The following is a 22,813-nucleotide window of genomic DNA, read 5'->3' on the forward strand; positions in this document are numbered from 1 at the left end:
AGATTTACACGGGGAGTTGGCACTATTTATGTGTTAAACATGTAAGTAAACCTAGAAATTTCCACGTGGTCAGGTGCAAACCCGCCATCAATGTTTAGTGCTTTATCCACTCGGGTACAGACAGGTGCAACGAACTCATATCGCATTGATACTTGAATAAACTGATTTAAATATTCGTAAAACTTAAATTTATTTTGAAATTAAGGAAAAAAATCGATAAGGACGCAGCTCCTTATTATAATTCCTGGATATTCCATACGGTTAATTTAATAAGGAGCCATAATTTTAATTCTAAAATATCCATTTAAATCATGTTTAAACGTATATTTAAATACTGCTTTGTTTTATGTTTGTAAAACGATTATAAAATATGGAATGATCCAATTTTAATATTAATTAATTATAAAAATATTCATCGAATATGTAATAATTATAGGAAACAACAACAAATTTTTATGCTTAATTCCAATTTTATTTTATGACAGTTTTAATAGGGATAAAAAAAAATCGTTATAAATTTTTATCCCTGTTACATTATTATGAATTATTTCAGTCATAATATTCATACAACTACTAATATTGATAATCAAAATAGCACCAATAGTTGAAACAGTTGTAGACACATTTGTAGTAAGAGCAGTCCCTATTTTCATAATAGTAGAAATAACCATAGTAGTCGTCATAATAGTCGTAATAATCTGGGTAATAATAATTACACAAATCACAACAAAAAGAAAAATATAAATCTAAAAAATAATCATCATATCGACTTCTTGTATCATGTAATCCTGATTTCGATTTATCTTGGTGACGTTCGTCTTCAAGTGCTGATTTCTCCTTTCTCTCCGCAGCTTCCGGCATTATTTTCCCGATTTCTTTCTTCATCCCACTTATCTAATGAGAATTTTTAAGTTATATTTAAGCAATTAACGATTTTAGAGCTCTCGAGAAAGCAGAATTTACACGTTTTTCACACACATATTCTATTGTCTCTTATCTTTTAGGTCGTATAAGAAGAGAGAGTGTGGAGATTTACACTACATTTAAACAGGTAAGTGATACTTACGAGTTTCTTTTCTTGAAGACGATTCATGAAATCATTCTGTTTAATTTCAGGTTTTGCTCGTTTTCCCTCTTTCTTTAATTCCTCTTTTAAATTATCCAATTTTTTTCTCTCCTGTTAATTAGAATTTAAATACAATTAAACCCGTGTAAACCGGAATCGCGCATCATCAAATTGTTTCCATTTAGGCACATTTGTTTTATCGGGTTCGTTTTAGACAGGTTTTGCTGTATTTTAAAATACACTAACCTTAATTAAAGCTTCTATTTTGTTGTTAGGTCTTCTTCCTTTGAGTTTCTCATTCCGAGGAGCCTTAATTTCTGCACTAATCACTGAAATATATATTTTAAAATATTATAAATTAATTCTAAATATAATTAAGTATTTGGCTATATTCCTGATATAATTAAAGGTATGTAACAATAAACGTACCACAGATAATTGCTGCCAAAAACAATACAAGAGCGATCTTCATATTAAAATGCCTCCTAGATGAACGTAATTAAGTTAAAATGATGAATTTCAAACGGCTTTTATACACTATAACATGTGTTTTATTAGAAAACAGTCACTTGTTGTTGCTGTCACCATTTTGTATTGATGACGTAAACATTTATTACTTTTATACAAGTGATTAATTCAAAATTTTACTAAATTATCGATTTTAACGACATTTAATACATAAGTTTACGCGAAACTTTTAAATTTTAATGTTATAATCGTATGAATTATATCCAAACTAATGGAGTGATGTACAGTAACGTGTACAGTATCGGAATCGGAAAATCAAGAGCCCCATACAAAAATTATTTATAGAACCCCATATTTTCGTTAAAATAACCCACATTAATTAGAAATTAAAGGTGGACCTAAATATGGATTACCGTAATTAACATTTAGAGTAGTAAATAATGCCTCATAGATTATGAGCGTATTACTTCTTTACTCAAAAAATATTAAAGATATTTCTAAAATAATACTTCAATTTCTTTTGTTTTATATTTAAAATTTAAGAAATTATTTATTTTAATTTAATATTAATTGCAATACGATTTAATTCTGTTATTACTATTGTTTTTTATATTAATTAATTGTGAAAATATTTTACGAATTTATAATAATTACGAACAGCTTTGAATTTTAATCGTAACTTTATTTTATAGCAGTTTTGAGGGGGTTATGAATTTAATTATAATTTATAAGGCCTCACTTTAGCCTTAACAATACCAATAATTACTAACACATAAAACCATAATCTTCATACCAGTCACAATAATAATACATGTAACTGTAGTCGTAACATGAAAGGTTACCGTCATCCTCATTTATAAATCCATCGCCATTAATGTCCTGTCTAGACTTCGAATCACGTCGATCTTCCCAGTCTTCCCAATTGTAATCATCCGAATTATAGTTATCTCCATAATAATCAACCCAATTGTAGTCATTATAATAATCATTTTAATTGTAATCATCCCAATCATCATCAACAGCTCACCACTGACCGACATGATAAGTCAATGAACACTGGTAGTGGGTTCGCATCACTCTAACAAGTATCTACACGGAGTTTTTCTAGTATTTTTGTGTGTCTAATCAAACATCAGAGAAGATAAAGTGAACAATTTGTACAATTTGGCATGTGTTTTAACACACACGAGGTGTTTTTATTCGTTAACTCCTTACGGTTATCTTTATGACCTTTCGTCAGTGGCCATTTTCGAAGGGTTTCGCTGCATTAATTTAATTGTTTTTCGGCGCATTGTTAAGTCTTTTGCTTTAATTTAGTTGGAATATTAAAACACGGGTGCAACATTCATACAGTGTGGCACAATATGAGAACATCAGCACCTGTGCAATGTACTCTTCCATATATTTACTACTTAAAGTTTATTATTTATTTAATAAATAAAATTAGTTTTTAAAGGATAAATAATTTGCATCTTAAAATTATGTATAATATGTAGAGTAATTAATAAAAGGAATAGGGTATTGCTTGCATTATCTATAATAAATTAAGGGGTATTTGCGTGTCCACAATTACAGTGCTACCTCGGAACTCGTACTCCCCAGAAGTCGAACGTCTTTTTTGGAATTCGAAGACAAAGATGGCCGTATTGTAAGGTGTATGATATCGTACGAGTACTAGTATATATATCAGTATACATAATAATAATGTTTTTAAGGGTAACTGGTTCCTATTCAGGCATTGCAGACGTGAGAAAACCCGGAAAACTCCACGAGAACCCACGACCCAGTCGAAGTCCCAGTGTTCGGGGAACGGAGTCGCTTGACACTGTGATCCTATAGCTCTCTCCGGTGTTATGGATCAAAGGGACACCTGGCGGACATAATTGGAACTAATCTCGACACGTCTAGGGAAAAAAACGGCATTAGCACGGAAATGTGTAGAATCGCGCGGATTCTGTGCATTTCCGTGCTAATGGCGAACTTATATAATTATGTTATACACGTGAGGCCTGAACCATGCCCTTCGAGGATGAAGAAGGGCCGTCGAGTCAACGTCAACAAACCGGTGATGTATTTTTGTAAACGGAGCTGGATACTCGAGAAATCAGGTGCGGGGAGATTTAATTGTCACTTTCCCTTACCCTGGAGAGAACGGACGGGATCGGGATGGCGGGTGGTCAACAACTCTCGCGACCCGAACGCGTGTCTAGCAACAGGTCGGGATCAATGGTGATTCGGGAGACCACGAGTTCGGGCCTATCAGAAATCGGAATTTTGGGGTAAAATCGTGTAAAAGGCCGGGTTTTCAAGGTCGCGAGGAGGTCGACATCGACGTTTGTCCGCCCGAGAGTCGTCAGAAAAGATTAACCTTGGTGTTTGAGAACTGAAGATCGTCGGATCGACCAACAACTAGGAATCACCTTCCCGTGGTTGCCTGTAAACGACTGTGCTCCAATGATCAAAACCACCCACTCTCCAGTGTTAACTTCAGGACGTCTTCACTCTGGGGTTCCCCGACTTTCAAGGCCAACGTTTTTACGGATCAACAGCCCGAACTCTCCGTTTTGTGGCATCATTCCGAAAAGTCTCCGCCGTACTCTTGTAAGCATGTCGTATTGTTTGATTTAACACGAGTACCACTGTGAACCTCTATGACCAGTACCACTATCCTGCATAAAATCTACCCAGGATGTAATCTTCCTGGGTAGATTTTAAAATAAATTTGAAAATAAATATTTACAGATTTCTTTTTTTGAAGAAGTGTACTCAGAAAAGGAAATTTATCCTCATTATTAGGCATTACTCTTCCTTTCAAATTGCTTCGTATATAATTTGCCTATTAAAAATTATTATTTCTTAATTATTTAATTATAACATAACCTATTTTTAGCTTCTTCAATGTTATTAAATTAGTAAAACATTAACATTTATTAACATGAAGTTTACATCTGAATTTCAGGTATTTACTTCTATGATTGTTCGCATTTTGTTGTTAGTCCATTTTCCTTTGTCTTTCTCATTCCGACGTCTGTTATCTTCCGAGCTGATCACTGAAATAAATATTTTAGAACATTATATATTAATTCCAGACATAATTAACAATTATAAATACGTATATTTAGCAATAAATTTACCACAAACAACAGCTACAAACAGCAATCTTCGTGTTGAATTAGTTGTTCGCCGAACATCAACACATCCTTGAATTCCAGCGCCTTTTTTTATACGATTTGGCATGTGTTTTAACAAACACAAGGTGTTTCTAATCGTCAATTTCTGTCGAGTGTTCGTATTGATGACGAAATCACTGCAGTTTCCATGGACGTGATTTCATTAAAAATTTCTAAAATTTCACTTTATTTTTGATTTCTCATTAATGATATTCAGTAAGTTTCATTGATTCAGCCTATTTAATCTGTAAACGACTAAATAATTGTATTTAACACATTAAAATTTAAATTATTTTATTTAGATTTTTGAATTTTATTCTACCAGAATTTAACATTACTTTAATATAAATACACGATTAAATTTCATTTACGTAATTTTCGTATGAAGTTGAATACAAAAATTCGTTAATTGAACCTTGTTAATTAATTTCTATATACAACCAAACGTTTTATAACGGCCAACTTTTAACAGCGGCCATCTTTCCACAAACTTTTCCTTACAAAACAACCTTCAAACAACGGACACTTTCGTGTCTCCGTCAGTGGCCGTCTTTGAAGGGTTTCGCTGTATTAATTTGATTGTTTTTTGGCATATTGTTAAGTCTTTTGCTTTAATTTACTTCGAATATTAAAACACAAGCGCTAACGCACAACATGGCACACAACCAGAACATCAGCACCTGTGCATTTACTCTGACGTATATTTACTAGTTAGAGCTTATTATTTATTTAAAAAATAAAATTAGTACTTTAAGGATAAATAATTTGCATCTTAAAATTGAGTGTAATATGTAGATTAATTGAAATGGGCATAGAAGCCCATTTTAATTAATCTACATATTTTAGCCCATAGAAAATGTATTTTCTATGGGCTAAAATACGAGTAGATATGCGAAAGACCTAAAATACTCGTGAGAATGGGGGGGTTAAGCGACGAGGCTTAACCCGTTATCCGACAAAGGGGAGGTGAGTCCCGCTCACGTGGTCAGTGGATGGCAGTTTAGGAGGGCAAAAATCGAGTGGGAGGTCGCGGATAAGTCGATAAGGTGTTGGCCGTGTTCGAGTAATCACACATATTTAAGACTCTAAACATATTTAATAAGGATATTATATAAAAGATACATATATTAATAATAATGACAATAATGGTAATAATAACACAACCACCGGTGTTAACCGTGTATATCTCACTTAACCCAACGTAATAATAATACTAATAGTATTAGACGGGACAATAATCCTTCACGGAATTGTTAATGAGGCGGTTAGTGGGGGTTTGGCGCTCGTACTCGCGTTCAGAGAGAGGCTTTTAAACCCTTTTCTCTATCTATTCTTAACTAAACCTCGATCAACTGCGGGAGAGAGAGATTTCTATACAATAAGTCAAGAATTACCTCGCTATCTGTTGTCGACGGCGTCAATTAGAGTCAAAGGCACGGAGGAAGGCTGTTGATTAGTCCTATTCTAGTATCCTTGACGTCACTCTCTTTAAAGGGGGTTCGATCCCTTTTTATATCAAATTCAAGGGGTGTGAACTGTCATATAGTCAGGATTTATACGCAAACCTGTTGTTGTGTTTATGACTGGATCTGACTAGTACGGACGCCGGCAATTGAGATGTTTGTTTAAATTACAGACTTAAGTGCTTCGCAGAGGTGAACTTAAAATAGAAATTTCTATCGACATGACAGTTCTCACCCATCAATTAGCGTGTAGCTGACAATAACTATTGCAATTTTGTCTACAATTTCGATATTGTTTATGTTCAATGTCGGGTTCGACGACGATCTATGTGATTTATTGCTGCGGCCACGTGTCACGTGCAACAAAGGGGGATGACATCGCTTATGTCCGTCTTCTTGAATCTATCGTCTATCGTGTAATACAAACTCTTGTATCACCTTCTTGTTGGTATATATTTTTTTAACAACTATTTCGTAAAGATCGTTGCGGTCGTTAACCTTGGAAGGCCTCTTTCAAATTCCTACTTCAAATTCTTCCATAAAATTAAAAAGTTTATAAAAAGAACGATACTATTCAAAAAGGGAAAGGGGGGTTTAGACCCTCGCACTTAAATGCTTACTTTAAAAGAAGCACAGATTAGAAACAATAATTAATCACACTCAAAACTCATTTAGAGACTTTATTTTTGTATATATATATATTTTAAATTTTCGATTTCGGTCATTAATTATACCCAGTGATAAATTAACACGTCATTAGAACCTGCCCTTTACTGCTGAGCTCATCTCCTAACAATTTGCCAGAATTAATATTTAATTTAAGTATATTTAATTACGTTCTCCATTCGAGTGAGCCTGATTTGTAATGGGGGTGATCAGCACGGAGACGAATAGAGAATGGTCCTGGTTTGCGTTATCTATGATAAATTAAGGGTTATTAAACGAGTTTACACTGGAATTCGCATCAATGTAGGCTCTAGGTAATGTAGGCAGTTACGTACAACCCAGATTTGATAGAAATTTATGAATCAGTTTGTAAATTCGTGTATAAATAAGTAAAATTTTAAGTATGTAGTAAACAATGTAAACGTTGAAAGTTACTGCACAGGACTTTATTTCAATTGAAAACTTTCTCGAGAACGGAGTTAGAAAACAAGCACGACTCGATTGTTATTAGGAGAAGTATGATGTACAGGAGCATTACACTACTGGCTCTCATTCTGAAGATGTTTAACCTTCATTTGCCAAATTATCATCTGCACTGGTCCTAAGAGAATTTCAATTATTCATATTACATTTTACTCTGGACATATTCGTCTAAAAAAACAATAAAATTTTACATGTTCACAATTACTACATGTACAGTAAAATACATTCAATATCTGTTTATTCAAGGTTATAACAAGTGTAGTCTGTTTTTCATGAATTAACATTCAAAACTAATTTTTAAACTTCTATTTTAAATAATAAACATGTTTATATTGATAAAATCCGATAAATTATTCACCAGTGAAATTTATTTTTGTGTTCCAAGCAAAACTTGAAATTCGTCCCTTCAAAAAGATCATTTATTTTGTATAGAGCCCTGTGCAGAAACTTTCAAAGTTTACATTGTTTACTGCATACTTAAAATTTTACTTATTTACACGTGAATTTACAAACTGATTCATAAATCTCTATCAAATCTGGGCTGTACGTAACTGCCTACATTACCTAGAGCCTACATTGATGCGGATTCCAGTGTAAACTCGTTTAATAACCCTTAATTTATCATAGATAATGCAAACCAGGGACCATTCTCTATTCGTCTCCGTGCTGATCACCCCCATTACAAATCAGGCTTACTCGAATGGAAAACGTCATTAAGAACGGTCATTTAACCTACGTTGTGCTGGTGCCTGTCTCTAATCGATAAATAAAGTTTTAAATAATTAAATATATCAATTTGTATCTTGAACATTTCATGGTTCCTTTTATTGATTAAATATTTATTAAGATATATTAACATCCCTTTTGTGTATTATATAATGTAAGTTTTCAGCACGGATCACCTGTTATATTCACGCTCTTACGTAAGTAAATAAATATAAACATTTTACTATTTTCTTTCATTTTTTAAAGTATATATTATTTTAGATGAACGTATTTACGTGTTAGAAAATCACACACTTCCTTAAGGATTAAATATACTTATCAATAAATATTAAGTCTGGCAAATTGTTAGGAGATGAGCTCAACAGTAAAGGGCTGGTTCTAATGATGTGTTAATTTATCATTGGGTATAATTAATAGTCGAAATAAAAAATTTAGAATAGATTTATATACCAAAATCAAGTCTCTAAATGAGTTTTGAGTGGGATTAATCATTGTCTCTAATCTGCCCTTCTTTTAAAATAAGCATTTAAGTATTTTAGGAGGTCTTTCGCATATCCACTCGTATTTTAGCCCATAGAAAATACGGAAAATTATTATTTTCTTATTTTTTAATTAATCTACTCATTACACTTAATTTTAAGATGCAAATTATTTATCCTTAAAGTAATAATTTTATTTTTTAAATAAATAATAATCTTTAACTGGTGAATATACGTCAGAGTAAATGCACAGGTGCTGATGTTCTGGTTGCGAGCCATATTGTGTGTTAGCGCTAGTGTTATAATATTCGAAGTAAATTAAAGCAAAAGACTTGACAACATGCCAAAAAACAATCAAATTAATACAGCGAAACCCTTCAAAGACGGCCACTGACGGAGACACGAAAGTGTCCGTTGTTTGAAGGTTGTTTTGTAAGGAAAAGTTTGTGGAAAGATGGCCGCTGTTAGGAGTTGGCCGTTATAAAACGTTTGGTTTTATATAGAAATTAATTAACAAGGTTCAATTAACGAATTTTTGTATTCAACTTCATACGAAAATTACGTAAATGAAATTTAATCGTGTATTTATATTAAAGTAATGTTAAATTCTGGTAGAATAAAATTCAAAAATCTAAATAAAATAATTTAAATTTTAATGCGTTAAATACAATTATTTAGTCGTTTACAAATTAAATATCGACGCTGAATTAATTAAACCCACCGAATATCATTAATGAGAAATCAAAAATAAAGCGAAATTTTAGAAATTTTTAATGAAATCACGTCCATGGAAACTGCAGTGATTTCGTCATCAATACGAACACTCGACAGAAATTGACGAATAAAAACACTTTGTGTGGGGGAAAAACACATGTCAAGTTGTATAAAAGAGCGTTGGGATTCAAGGATGTGTTATTGTTCATCGAACAACTAATTCGAGATGAAGATCGCTTTGCTATTGCTGTTTGTAGCTGTGGTTTGTGGTAAATTTATTGCTAAATATTTTAACTTTCACGTATTTATAATTGTTAATTATGTTTAGAATTAATGTATAATATTTCAAAATATTTATTTCAGTGATCAGCTCCGAAGCTAAAGGTGGTGAGAATGAGAAAACCAAAGGAAAAAGAAGTGACAAGAAAATGGAAGCAATGAAAAACGTAAATATCTCAAATTTAGATGCTAATATTTTTGTAAAATAAATAAAAAACAATAACTTTTATATTTGGTAGCCAAATTACGAACGAAGCAATTTGAAAGGAAGGGTAACGCCTAACAATAAGAACAAGATTTCTTTTCTGAGTGAACTTTTTGAAAACAAAAAATCTGTAAGTACAGTACATTAATAAGCAATATCATTTGATACTAATACCTATAGTTGTACCTTTTCGTAATTAAGACTCCACTATTTCTGTTCTGATCTTCGATTACCCCTACTTCATTAGCTCACTCGTGGCCTAATACTTAAATCACTGACCACACTGGTCGTGCGTTTGCACCTGATCAACGTGGTGTTTTTAGGGTTTTCTTTGTGTTTTTAACACCTAAATGGGATCTAGTTTGGGCTTACTTATGCTCTCTTGGCAGCTCGCCCGTGTGTTACGTTGTCTTACCCGATCACTCCAATTCTTTTCTAATACTCCAAATATTGACTTTTTTTTTACCATCTGCACTTATATTTTTAAAATTATAATTTTTAGACGGAGCCAGTGAAAAAGGTAAACCAGAAGTTAACGAAGCGCATGCCAGAAGCCGTGAAGAAGAGTGGCAAAGCATTGAAACGTCTGAAAGGCCGTCAAGATATGTCCGAATCTAAAAGAATGGGAATAAACAATCCGTATTCTACAACACAACATGGTTATGCACAAATTCCCATTTCAATAGTTACTGAATCGACTTGCGATAATATGTTCGAATACGGTGTTTGCTGTGCTTATTGCTCGTTCGAAGATTATTATGATTATTGGTATGATAATGATGATGATGATGATGATGATGATGATGATGATGATGATGATGATTGGGATGATGATGATTGGGATGATTATTGGTATGATATTGTAGTTATAAACGGAGAAATACATTACTATAGTGATCTTACTTGTTACGATTTCTGTTACTTGTCCTATGTTTGTTACTGGGATTATACAGGATACTTGTGTTACTAAGGCTAAACTAAGGCCTAATAATGTAATTGAGAAATAAAATTAAATTTATTATCTCTCTCAAAACTGTTATAAAATAAAATGAAGTTAAAATGCAAAACTGTTCTTAATTATTATAAATACGTGAAATATTTTCACAGTTAATTAATATAAAAAAACAACAACAACAATAAAAGTATTTAATATTAAATATCACTTAAAAAGTATTTATTTTAATTTAATGTTATGTTTTAAATATAATACAAAACAATTTAAAATATTATTTTTAAAAAGTCTTTAAATATATTATCGACTAAAATAGTAATAGAATTAATGACGCCTTTCTTGTAATTTGTAATGATTTAACATTTAACTTCCTTTGTATAGTCTGGTCCACTAGTGGCAGAGTGGGTGAAACCAGTGAACACTTGTAGTTTGTAGCGGGTTCACTCCTGACCAAAGTGCTGGCCAATTGGTGTTTTCCCTGTTTTCTTCAAGTGTCAAACACTTGAACGGATTCAGATTTTCATTCAAAGTCCTGCTTGAAGGAACACCTCGTGGCAGATTGCCCACGCGTTGCCATATTTGTAAGTTACCGACATTTAGGGGCAATCAGTCAATTGCGCGTCAGGGTATGTAGATCGTATGTAGGTGAGGCGGCAGTGGCAAGATGACAAGTGTCTTACACTAACCTTTTATTTTAACATCAAAGCAAACTTACAAAAGAATGATATGCGATGCGATCTAGATCGTCTGCTGCAAAAGGAGCTCTTGATGACGGCGATCGGAGGTGGGATGTCGAAGTCGTCGGTGAAGCCCCGGGGCAATCAGGCAGAAAAGTCCGAGGGGTCAGTGACGGACGTCGGCGCAGGGGGAAGAGGCTGAGTGGAGTTTCGTCGTTCACTTCCTGGTAGAAAGTCCCGTCGTCTCTCCATTCCGATCTTGATTCAGGGGTTTTTATACGATTTTTTCCTCGAACCTTCCCCTGTTGATTGGTCTTCGGTCCCTTTCCCCTTTTTCCGATTGGTCAGTCTAATGTTTCTAAGCAAGACGAATACCAAGTTCGGGGACGGCGCCCGAACGTTTACAGCCACCCTCATAATTTACACTGTTCGCCCCCCTCTCTCGGATATCTGAGTAGACTGATCAGCCAGGTGTTCTGTGTCCGCCTCCCCCTTCTCGAGACGGTCCCGGGCTCACATGACCTAACGGGTGTCCTTGACCATAAGTCTCTCTTTCCTCGTTGTTTTTCTTTGATTGTGTACATCCCGACTCTTATATACGAGCCCTCGGACAAAGCCCCTCTCTCACTTGGTGGACCTTCCCCTTTGCCGTTCATTACAGTGTCGCGTTTTGTTTTAGACTAAGTGTTTAACGTCGGTCGAAATTATAGCCCGGACGCGCGTTCTCGATCCGATTGAACTTCCGGAATTTCCCGACATAGCAATTTTGTAAACAATCGAAATTCCGGCGCGATTTTAGGACCTTCATATATTCTAGCAATCCCAATCCTCTATATACTATTAATCATCAATGCAATTATTACGTGCAAATTTTACGCTGCAAAGCTGTGGGTCTAAAAGCAAATTTGAGTTGCACCAATAAGTAGTGGAGCTACATATAAGCTAGACAAAGTAAACTTAATTTTAAACATATTTTACGGTATGATAAGTCCTGTTAATATATAGAAAGTACTAGTATACAGGATAAATTTTAAATTAGACAAAGTAAAGTTTAATGCAAATCATTAGCTGACATTACCAATAAAGCATTAGTGGGTGCAATTCCTGTACGCCTTGTAAGTGCGGAGAGCAGCAATTCTCTGGACAGATAACAGTTCACGTCTGTTGTGTGCTTTGGCTCTAGACCTGATCTGCATAAAGAAGGGCAGTTGAATAGGCCCTCTGTAAATGATTTTGTTAGCGCTGGGACCTAGGCCCCAAGTGTTTCTGGAAATACTAGTGAGGCAGTCGCTGTATTTTGAGCTTTGTGATGTATTCGATGAGGGTATGGAGTTAAGCTTCTGAAATTAGTATTTGTAAACACCTATATCCAAGATGGTGAAGGGAAACTCTACATGCAGACTGATGAAACTAACCAAGGTGGAGCTTCTCAGGTTCTCTTCACGTCTGTAGCACCTAAATAGAAGCCAGTTTCCCTCAGAAAGTCTGTCCCATTGGCAGAAAGACCACGTGTTGCTTTGCCTTATTCCATCATTTTAATCACAATTGGCATCCAGAGCCTCAGCGAGTATGGACGGTGCTAGATTATATAACTTTTACTATTGTACTATATTATAATAAAACGTTAAAAAGGAGTGTGCGGTTTTAAATTTAATTCAAAAAAAGCCCTAGCTACCGTCTTTTATTAGGTTCATGTCCACCTATTCCTAATTTGTATTATTTTAAAGTAGATTGTTTTAACGAAAATATAAACTTTGCGGGGCTTTTTAAATAACTTTTGTACGAGGAGATCTTGATATTCCTATTTCTTTACTGTACACCACTCCATTAGTTTGAATATAATTCACACAATTATAACAAGTAATGCACTTAAAATTTAAAAGTGTCGCGTAAATTTATGCATTAAATGTCGTTAAAATCGATAATTTAGTAAAATTTTGAATTAATGTCTTATATAAAAGTAATAAGTGCTTACGTCATTAATGCAAAATGATGACAGCCACAACAAGTGACTGTTTTATAATAGAACACATGTTATAGTGTATAAAAGCCATTTAAATTCATCATTTTAACTTAATTACGTTCATCTAGGAGGCATTTTAATATGAAGATCGCTCTTGTATTGTTTTTGGCAGCAATTATCTGTGGTACGTTTATTGTTACATACCTTTAATTATATCAGGAATATAGCCAAATACTTAATTATAGTTAGAATTAATTTATAATATTTTAAAATATATATTTCAGTGATTAGTGCAGAAATTAAGGCTCCTCGGAATGAGAAACTCAAAGGAAGAAGACCTAACAACAAAATAGAAGCTTTAATTAAGGTTAGTGTATTTTAAAATACAGCAAAACCTGTCTAAAACGAACCCGATAAAACAAATGTGCCTAAATGGAAACAATTTGATGATGCGCGATTCCTATTTACACGGGTTTAATTGTATTTAAATTCTAATTAACAGGAGAGAAAACAATTGGATAATTCAAAAGAGGGATTAATGAAAGAGGGCAAACGAGCAAAACCTGAAATTAAAGAGAATGATTTCATGAATCGTCTTCAAGAAAAGAAACTCGTAAGTATCACTTACCTGTTTAACTGTAGTGTAAATTTCCACACTCTCTCCTCTTATACGACCTAAAAGATAAGAGACAATAGAATATGTGTGTGAAAAACATGTAAATTCTGCTTTCTCGATTATTGTTTAAATATAACTTTAAAATCTTATTAAATAAATGGGATGAAGAAAGAAATTGGGAAAATAATGCCGGAAGCCGCGGAAAGAAAGGAGAAATCAGCACTTGAAGACGAACGTCACCAAGATAAATCCAAGTCACGTGATCCAAATTACATTAAAAAATTTCCTTCTGAAGAGACTGAAGATGAAGACCGTTTTATACCTTACGATTATTACTATTATTACTATGATTATTGTTGCGATTTGTGTTATGATTTGTACGGTTATGATTACGTTTTCGAAAAAGAAGGTGAAGAATTTGTGAGTCCTTACGACGAATGTCTTTACACCTGTTTCAGCTATTGGTGCTATTATTACTATTATTAGTAGTAGTTGTATGAGTATTATGGCTGAAATAATTCATAATATTGTAACACGGATGAATATTTATAACAAATGTTTCGTCCCTATTAAAACTGTCATAAAATAAAATTGGAATTAAGCATAGAAATTTGTTGTTCTTACGTGTTTAGCACATAAATAGGGCCAACTCTCGGTGTAAAGTCTTCCAGGAGGTACCCATCTTTGACAGATCGTTAAGTATAAGTGAATAATTTACTATAATACAGTTTTATATTTATAAAAGTAAGTCTTACAGTAGTGGTTCTCAACCTTTGACCCTCGCCATTCTTCTTGCCTACAACTTGTGATACGCGTACTACAGGTTGAGAATTGCTTCTTTGCAGGCTCCAAGATTAAGCAGAAATTAGGCAAATGAATTTTTCGATTGATTTGAGCTTTCTATCGTAATTTTTTTAAATTTTTTTCAAAGCAGGTGGATTTGTTTATGATGATAAACATCAAAACACTTGTCTGTCCTTGACATTCTAATATTTAAATAACTAAAGTTTAATATTAATTGTTGTTTTTTTTTATAAAATGAAAACATAATATTGTTAGTTTCATCAGCCATTGTCCATTTTAAATGGGGTCTTACAACAGGTAATTGGTACATGTATTTCTAAAATACAATAACGGTTAACAGGTTGTGCTCATCGTACTATCGACTCCATGTTGAGTAAGACGCGATAGCGCGCGACAGCACGCGACGCGACGCGTCGAACGAAAAAGTTCTTTAAAAATTGTGGTCGCTGAGAAGGGAAGTAAATTTGATTAAAAATTAAATGATTTTGACTGAAATCGTTTTAATTTAATAAACTAAATTATCGAATTTGATAATTATAATAGATAAATTACATAATTATTGATAAAACATCGCTTCATACGCGACGCGTGCGAAATGTTTAATTAAATTGCATTAATTAATATAAATTTAAATTTTATAATTAATTGGGTTAAAATATGTAAAGTTTAACTATCGAATTAGGCCAAACAAAAGTAGTTAAGTAGATAAATGTAGTAGCTGCTTGCGTAACTACTGCTGCTACCACTTATGCCAACGTCACATTAAGTTTAATTGTTTTTAAATTAATTTATTTATAATTTTTATTAATTTATGTTAAATTAATGCATTAATTAAATCGATAATTAGTAATACGACCATTAATTAAGCATAAACAGGGATGCAAAGAGAGGGGCATAGGAAACAAATTGCCCTGGTTCCTACTTCCTAGACTCCTAGGCAATTTGCTCCCTTCGCCCTTCCTAGGGGTCCCTATACAATGTTTCCTTTAATATAATAATTTAATTTGTTATAGGTCCTTAATAGGTCCATTCTTTAATTGAATGCTCTTCGTTCCTGCAAAATGGAGGAAACTATGGGTGTGAAGGAGGAAATATACCTGCAGCATTTACTTTACACCTTACACAAGGCTGAACTTAGAGCTTTTATGGTCCTGAGATATAACATATAATAGGTACTTTCCCTCCACTAAAGAATCATACATGTTAAAATGTGAGGCCCTAAGGTATTGACTTATAGTGCGAGGCTCAAAGTCATATTTAGCTTATTCTTAAAATCATTGTTCCTTTTGTGACGGAAATTTTAACTTTAACTGGGAATTTGATCGTTTTAAGCAGGTCCTATATAAATTTGTATATTTTTATTCGAATTTTGGCATTTTTATTGAGGCCCACCAGTGGATCGGTGGATAAAACCATGGGCAAAGTGTGGAGTTTTCCACACTTGTCTAACACCCAATTGAGTCCTCCCAGGAGACACTTCTAGGCACAAATCACAAATTCCGTGTATTTATATGTCATATTGTATTACACGTTATGTAATAAAATACACAAGTACTGTGAAGTACATACGTTGTTTATTACACAAATTTAAATATATATACAAACCTTTATTGACACATATGTGTTTATACGTGCCAATTGGAACCCATGGTTAATACCTCTTTCAGGTAACCTATATAAATGTAAAATATAAACAACTAAATACATTACACAATAAAATATCTGTTTATTATAAAATAAATAATCATAAAAAAATTTAAAATATTTTACTATTTTACCGGTAATAAATTATTCATACGTCAGTCTGTATGTCATAATATAATATGTACTGTACCTATATGTATATTTTAATATATATAAAAAACTTAAAATATCGATTGACGGCTAGGAAAATGTTTTAAATATATTTTTCTTGCATATCTGCATTATCAAATACAGTAAAACCTGTTCAAAACGAAACCTTAATAAAATGGCAACCTGTGTAAACCGGATATTTTCCAGTTTACACAGGTTTTACTGCATATGCTGAATGATAAAAGGAATTATCTATCAGTGGGGCTGCTCAAGGGCTGACCAAAGAAACTGTAAACAATGTTTCAGTTCGTTTATCATGACGAAGTGTCCCGAAAAGCGTCCAGCAAATAATGACAAAGTCCAAACTGTACATTATCTGTGTGAAATGTCCGAATTCGCCCCTTTACTGCCCCTTAATATAAAAGAAAAGACAAAGTAAATAACAGAACTTCTATTTTATTTTCATTTCCATACATATCACATTTATATTAAATCATATTTTAATTAGGATGTGGTTAAATTTCAAGAATATATCGTGCAAATAAATCAAGATAACATTATTAATTTTCTTTTATTTAATTATAATTTACTCCTCATTTCGCTTATGATGATGATCATGATGATGATAATGATGCCCATGCCCCCAGTAATGATGATGTCCACCATAAACTGGCTTGTTTCCATTTTCAACACTATCTCCCTCTTCACGAGATGGAATGACCTTTACCCCATCCTTTACAGATTTAAGCTTACAAAATGAAATTATTTAATTAAGTATTTTAAACAGGGATCGATTTAATTTATTAAAACGATTTCTTACCATTTGAAGGATGTTTTCCTCCTTGTCTGCTGATGAAATTCCAATTGCAGCATTGATTACTATCAGTAAAAATACTGTATAATCAGTAAAAATAAATAAATATTATTATTATAAAATGATAAATTATTAGTAATTTTACCGCAGGCAACGATGACAATTAACACGAAATTGTTCATTTTTAAATAGTTCTCTTCAGTTAAAAGTTTCTACAGCACTGATTTATCGACACCTGTTTCCCTATCTTAAATAGGGGATTTACACCTGCCAGACACTTGTCAGCCATTTTTAAAATTGTAGTGACGTGTTTAAGCATTGTTCTTTAACTGTTTACTCTGTTAATTTTTTCCCTGTACTTAGGCCTAGATTAGAGTGTCAACAGGTCACTTGATTTCAGCCCTAGACACAGAAGAGGCCTTAAAATTTACTGTTAATTACGTGATGAAAAAGCTATTTTATATAAAATTTTGGAGGGGTTAAGTGTCATATCTATGCCTGTAGGGCCGACTGTAACGCTAGGGCTTGGAGCCATGTTTAATTATAAAGTGTGGAAAATCAAGTTACGTAATTTCGAGAGGATAAAGGGAGATGAAATGATACGTTTGTAACATGCTGCTAAACTATAGAACACCAGTAATTACTTACTGTGACGTCACCATAATGCCGGCTGCAATTTTTGAATATATTTTAATTCAAAAAATCACCTTCGTGTATAGTTAATTGGGGCACTTGGCCCTAAGCTTTTCGTATATGGTCTAGATTTTTAACTATGTAACTCCGTTTTGACCAATAGACGAGTGGATAACATTAGTCGTGGGTTCGTACCTTGCCAACGGACTGCCCACGTAGAGTTTTTCGCGTGTCTAAAGGGGGTTTAAAGGGTGTTATCACCCCTTTAAATTGTATGCCCAGTGAGTAGAGCCTTCAGGCAATTTTATAGTATCTTTTCTGCAGAGTTACCCATAGAACTGCGAGTGCAGACAGACACAATAATGCAATGGTAAACAGAGTGAAACGTCACGACGTAACAGATGAGTCTATGTAATTAATAACTAGAAGATCCTATGGAAACTGAAATAAATCGCAAATGGTTTCGCAATTATTTCACTTTTAATTGTTTATAAATTTATGACGTTTTGTTTTAAATTTATTTGTTATTTTTTTAGCTGTTTGCGTAATCCTTTCTGCTACGAAAGCAGCACTCTCTTACGCATTTATATGTTTTAGAAATATACAAAACCATTATGTAAATGGGTATCGCACGAGAACTATGTCATAACGCGAATTACACACCAGCCTTGACGTCTGAATAAAATAAAAAGTTCTTGACCCATATCAAATTAGTTCACACCCCTGATATTTAAGCCAAAATTATTTATTTTTATAAAATTAATATTTATAAGTTATAAATTTATAAATCCTTTATTTAAAAAATCTCAGTTAAGTGAGCCTACTCGTGGGTTCAAGATAGTGAAGGATGAGGAAGAGGAGAGAGGGTCCAAGTACACCAAATGGTATAAAATAAATAAATAAATAAATAATATAAAAATAACCTGGTATAAAATACGTTTTCTATTAAATTTATACAATTAAAATTAAAATATATATTATAATTTCGTAACTTTCACCTTAATCTACTTAAATCTAGTTCACGGGTGTAGACTTATAGTAATTGTTCTTACAAAGTATTATATAGGACTGCAACTCTGTACTGAGATAAGTAACTGATATTTTATATTGTTAATATAATAATATATATTTATATATAGAATTTCTTTAAAGCAAATATTGTCAGATTGAATATAAATGAAGCAAATATTGTTCGTTTCTATTGTTTTAGGTAAGAATTACCATTTTATTTTTAATCTTATTTACTTTCTAATTAAGTCCCTACAGTTTAATTGTAATTAGCAATATTTTTAAGTATAATTGGAGTTCGAATTAAGTAATTTTCTGTGTAAGAATGTATTAAAGTATGGAGTAGTCGCGAATTTAATCTTAAAATTCGCGACTACTTACATATAATAGATGTATATAAGGTGTATTATAGGTTCTTACTATACTATACACTTATTTACGTATATTGCTTGGAGACTAGTATTTAAATACACCTATATAGGTCAGTATTAAGTATTAGTCTGTACTGAGGTGTACCGAGCTAATATGTACTAGGTGTATATGCGTACTAAGGTGTACTATAAATACTTACTATACTATAGAGACGAGTACCTAAGTACTGTACATCTATACAGATGTACAGTATGCGGAGGTGTATAAGCTAACACGAGTGCTGTATATTCTTGAAATTTTAATTCGAGTTGAAGCGGAATAAGTATAAAATTTTGACAATTCGAGAAACAGAAAAATCTACTTTTGATACTAAAAGTCATGCTTCATCGGGTTCTGTACGCAGTTTTCAGTAATTGTAATTAATTTTAATTGTTAATTCCCATGAAAGTTTAATTAAGTTTTCCTTTGCAGGATTAATTGTATTGATAAACTTCTCTACCGGAAGATATCTGGATAGAGAGATTAAAACTAGTGTAACGGTGACTGAAGGAAAATTGCCTCAATCAAGTACAGTAATGCAGGAATTTATGAGTTTGTTTTCATCCTTTGTGAATGACATTATCAACCGTCCTTCAACACTTTCTGTGTCCTCCATATTATCTAATTGACTTCATTAATTATCCATTTTTACATTATTTAATCGAAAATTTATGAAATTTCTTACAATATTTTTCCATGTATTTAATATTTAAGATGAAATAAATCAATTCTCATACTTTTCTGTTAAGTTCTTCAGTAGTTTTATAATGTTTTACATACGATTTTTAATATTTTATAATTAAATTTAACAAAATTATTGATTATAATTCCATTTTTTGCTAATTCAAAATACAGCTAAACCTCCTAACAACGGACATTAATGCCATTATTCGGAGGTGGTCGTTGTTAAGAGGTTCTACTCTGCATTATAAATTGATATAAAAGAATCTTTATGAGCATTTCCTATATTTCACAGCTTCACATTCGCCATCCGTACATACACCTTCCTGAAAAACATGAATTAATTAATTAAAATTTAAAAAAATTAATATATTTTCAACTCGAGAAATAAATAACAGAACTTAATTCAAGTTTATCTTTTAAAATACTTTGAAAAATTTAAAATTATGGCGTAATAAACTTACTTTCTCATTAACAAGTCTACACGCTGAACCATTTCTTACACGAACTTGGTAAGCATATAGATAATCCAAATCATAGCACAGCATTTCGCACAAATATATGTCCTGCAAGAGGTTATTTTCACATGAAAATACCCAAAAATAATATTTAAATCTTAACGATTCCCTTACTCTTAACGCCAAGACTCTTTTTCTTGGCAGCAATAATCTGCAATAGTGATCCTCTTCAGGACTTGGAGTCTTAACACAGATTCCTTTCAGACATCTCTAAGATAGTAAATTATGTAGAAAATAATAAATTATACATTAAATTTTTTAGATTTATATTATTACAATTTACTTTATTTCCTTCGCAGGCTACAAAATCTGGGCTTTGGTGCGGTTCGTACTTCTTTACTTGGTCTACTCGACAGTAAAAATGACACGGTACACTGTACAATGGCTGAAATGGTACACGTGTATATAAATTTGATAGTAATTGGTAAATTATTTTAGTAGGTTACCTTATAATAGTCTACGTGAGCTGACCATGGATAGATCTTCTTGCATTCTTCGTTGTAATCAACAGGAATGGCATCCGACGTGGTAGTTTCAGGAAGGATTGTTGTTGGTGTTATTGAAGGAATTTCCGTAGTTTTATCTGATTCTTCACTCGTATGAGGGGTTTTCGTTGTCTGCAATGTAGTTTCTGAACTTGAATTGGGAGTCTTGCTAGTTACTGTTGTTTCTGGTGGGGGTGTAGTTAGTGTAGTCGCTGCTAATGACTCAGTTATGCGGGAAATTAACACAGAATTGGTAGATGTTGTTCTATGATTAATTGTTGTTTCTAATGGGGAGAAGGTATATATTCCCTATAATGAAGAGTATAGAGCTTCTTACTGCTGAATTAATGTCAAGATTACTTTAAATTAGACTTACCCCGTTGTTTTCACCACACGTTTCTGTAAATAAAAGCGTACAAAATTAAATAACTTTTATATAATTTATAGAATTAACTACTAATTTATTAATATTATTAATCTGCTGTAGAATGGAGATGTATATACAAAGGCTTACATACACCTCCCCATTCGTTGGCACTACTTCGAGTGACGTTAAATCGAAGGTCAGTCAATCGTTACGACGTTCATAAATCTCAGTTTGAGAGTTTAAGTCACAAGATTTGATTATAAGAAGGTCTCTTGACAAGGGTTCTCTATTTAATATTCATGAGAAAGCTTGGTTCACGACAATTCTTCGGATGCTATATCGAGGTTTGATTGTATATAATTTTTTTGAATTTTAATATATTCTTTCGTAGAATAGTATTATTATTTTTCCTACATATCACGCTATACGAAATAACAATAGTATCATTTCTACGATTAAATATTTCCTGTAAACGTCAAAAATTAAACATACATATATTCTTAACTTATATAGGGAACAGGAGACCTTGTTTTTAAATAGGACTTATTATACAGGTGTAGTTTCTGATTAGAAAAAAGAGGAGATCTTAGTGTAAAAATAGCTTTACAACATTAATGACATAGAGGTAAAAAGAATTAACACCAAGTAATCCTTCTGCCTCTCTCTTCCTTAACACTACACCTTACTTGTTTCAATATACCATAATATAACCAAGCATAAATAACGCTAAATATAAACATGGCGAGTGAATAATACGATTTTTGACCTAATTCCAATTTATAGATCTACCTACATTCAATAACCTTAATATAACAATTTATTTCATATATAAATCCATTGTTAATTAATGCCATTTTCTAATAATAGGGATCAAACACCGAATTAAAATGAAATAAATTTAATTCTATTGTCTGTGAATAAGTGTTACTTACTAGAAATTATAATCATGGAGATGAGGTAGAATGTGAAGCTCATCTTCAGGCGGTGTTGGGTTGTGTTGAGTGAAGGTATACAGCTTGTAACTTATTCTGGATCGAAATTCAACACGTATCAATCAAACAAATGTTTACATTATACTTTATGAGACAGTTACGTGTTATAATAGTTTAATAAAATGTAAATATTTTCTAAAAATATCGTATTATATAACCCGCAGTCGTGACAAAAATGGAATTCTTAGTGTGGTTAGATTTTTATTGTTCTCTTTTTATAGGTTTAATTAATAGAAAAATAGTTGTAAATATAATAAAATGTTTAATTGTTCTCCGATTTATTGTAATGTTTCCTGTCTTTAGAAAACATTTATTTTAAAATATATTTTTTATTTGTGTTTCTATTCATTGATTTTTATTAATTCACGAGAAATGTCGT

At 32.5% G+C, this 22,813-nt stretch overlaps 4 protein-coding genes and 1 long non-coding RNA gene across 5 annotated transcripts; 2 read left to right on the forward strand and 3 right to left on the reverse strand.

Annotated features, from left to right (window-relative positions):
* Positions 1–573: 573 nt before the first annotated feature.
* Positions 574–1,634, reverse strand: LOC136990372 (uncharacterized). Its single transcript, XM_067288763.1, has 4 exons — positions 1,496–1,634; positions 1,313–1,395; positions 1,067–1,177; positions 574–894 (listed from the first exon to the last, which is right to left on the reverse strand). The coding sequence occupies exons 1-4, from the start codon at positions 1,536–1,538 to the stop codon at positions 574–576; spliced, it is 558 nt and encodes a 185-aa protein (XP_067144864.1). The 5' UTR covers positions 1,539–1,634.
* A 7,766-nt stretch (positions 1,635–9,400) lies between these two features.
* LOC136990373 (uncharacterized) lies at positions 9,401–10,689 on the forward strand. The gene is made up of 4 exons (XM_067288765.1): positions 9,401–9,504; positions 9,599–9,681; positions 9,754–9,849; positions 10,222–10,689. The coding sequence occupies exons 1-4, from the start codon at positions 9,462–9,464 to the stop codon at positions 10,687–10,689; spliced, it is 690 nt and encodes a 229-aa protein (XP_067144866.1). The 5' UTR covers positions 9,401–9,461.
* A 2,668-nt stretch (positions 10,690–13,357) lies between these two features.
* LOC136990374 (uncharacterized) lies at positions 13,358–14,413 on the forward strand. The gene is made up of 4 exons (XM_067288766.1): positions 13,358–13,495; positions 13,596–13,678; positions 13,814–13,924; positions 14,081–14,413. The coding sequence occupies exons 1-4, from the start codon at positions 13,453–13,455 to the stop codon at positions 14,411–14,413; spliced, it is 570 nt and encodes a 189-aa protein (XP_067144867.1). The 5' UTR covers positions 13,358–13,452.
* A 2,552-nt stretch (positions 14,414–16,965) lies between these two features.
* Positions 16,966–17,573, reverse strand: LOC136990347 (uncharacterized). The gene is made up of 3 exons (XR_010883045.1): positions 17,485–17,573; positions 17,346–17,404; positions 16,966–17,273 (listed from the first exon to the last, which is right to left on the reverse strand). It is a non-coding gene; the product is annotated as an uncharacterized lncRNA (long non-coding RNA).
* Positions 17,574–20,029: 2,456 nt separating this feature from the next.
* Positions 20,030–22,541, reverse strand: LOC136990334 (uncharacterized). Its single transcript, XM_067288725.1, has 7 exons — positions 22,375–22,541; positions 21,452–21,474; positions 21,037–21,384; positions 20,874–20,975; positions 20,705–20,800; positions 20,537–20,638; positions 20,030–20,398 (listed from the first exon to the last, which is right to left on the reverse strand). The coding sequence occupies exons 1-7, from the start codon at positions 22,415–22,417 to the stop codon at positions 20,342–20,344; spliced, it is 771 nt and encodes a 256-aa protein (XP_067144826.1). The 5' UTR covers positions 22,418–22,541; the 3' UTR covers positions 20,030–20,341.
* Positions 22,542–22,813: the final 272 nt, after the last annotated feature.

The sequence above is a fragment of the Centruroides vittatus genome, unplaced genomic scaffold (genome assembly GCF_030686945.1).
Source record: "Centruroides vittatus isolate TY-2023 unplaced genomic scaffold, ASM3068694v2 scaffold_907, whole genome shotgun sequence".
Lineage (NCBI taxonomy): Eukaryota > Metazoa > Arthropoda > Arachnida > Scorpiones > Buthidae > Centruroides > Centruroides vittatus.

Bases quoted from the DNA above. Each gene is read 5' to 3' on its own strand.
- LOC136990372 (XM_067288763.1), bottom strand. From the start codon at position 1,538: ATGAAGATCGCTCTTGTATTGTTTTTGGCAGCAATTATCTGTG. The intron at 1,178-1,312 runs GTTAGTGTATTT...TCTAATTAACAG, and splicing joins AAATAGAAGCTTTAATTAAG to GAGAGAAAAAAATTGGATAA. The intron at 895-1,066 runs GTAAGTATCACT...AATTCTCATTAG, and splicing joins GTCTTCAAGAAAAGAAACTC to ATAAGTGGGATGAAGAAAGA.
- LOC136990373 (XM_067288765.1), top strand. From the start codon at position 9,462: ATGAAGATCGCTTTGCTATTGCTGTTTGTAGCTGTGGTTTGTG. The intron at 9,682-9,753 runs GTAAATATCTCA...TATATTTGGTAG, and splicing joins AAATGGAAGCAATGAAAAAC to CCAAATTACGAACGAAGCAA. The intron at 9,850-10,221 runs GTAAGTACAGTA...TATAATTTTTAG, and splicing joins TTTTTGAAAACAAAAAATCT to ACGGAGCCAGTGAAAAAGGT.
- LOC136990374 (XM_067288766.1), top strand. From the start codon at position 13,453: ATGAAGATCGCTCTTGTATTGTTTTTGGCAGCAATTATCTGTG. The intron at 13,679-13,813 runs GTTAGTGTATTT...TCTAATTAACAG, and splicing joins AAATAGAAGCTTTAATTAAG to GAGAGAAAACAATTGGATAA. The intron at 13,925-14,080 runs GTAAGTATCACT...AAATCTTATTAA, and splicing joins GTCTTCAAGAAAAGAAACTC to ATAAATGGGATGAAGAAAGA.
- LOC136990334 (XM_067288725.1), bottom strand. From the start codon at position 22,417: ATGAGCTTCACATTCTACCTCATCTCCATGATTATAATTTCTA. The intron at 20,976-21,036 runs GTAACCTACTAA...GTACCATTTCAG, and splicing joins CTCACGTAGACTATTATAAG to CCATTGTACAGTGTACCGTG. The intron at 20,801-20,873 runs GTAAATTGTAAT...TTACTATCTTAG, and splicing joins TAGCCTGCGAAGGAAATAAA to AGATGTCTGAAAGGAATCTG.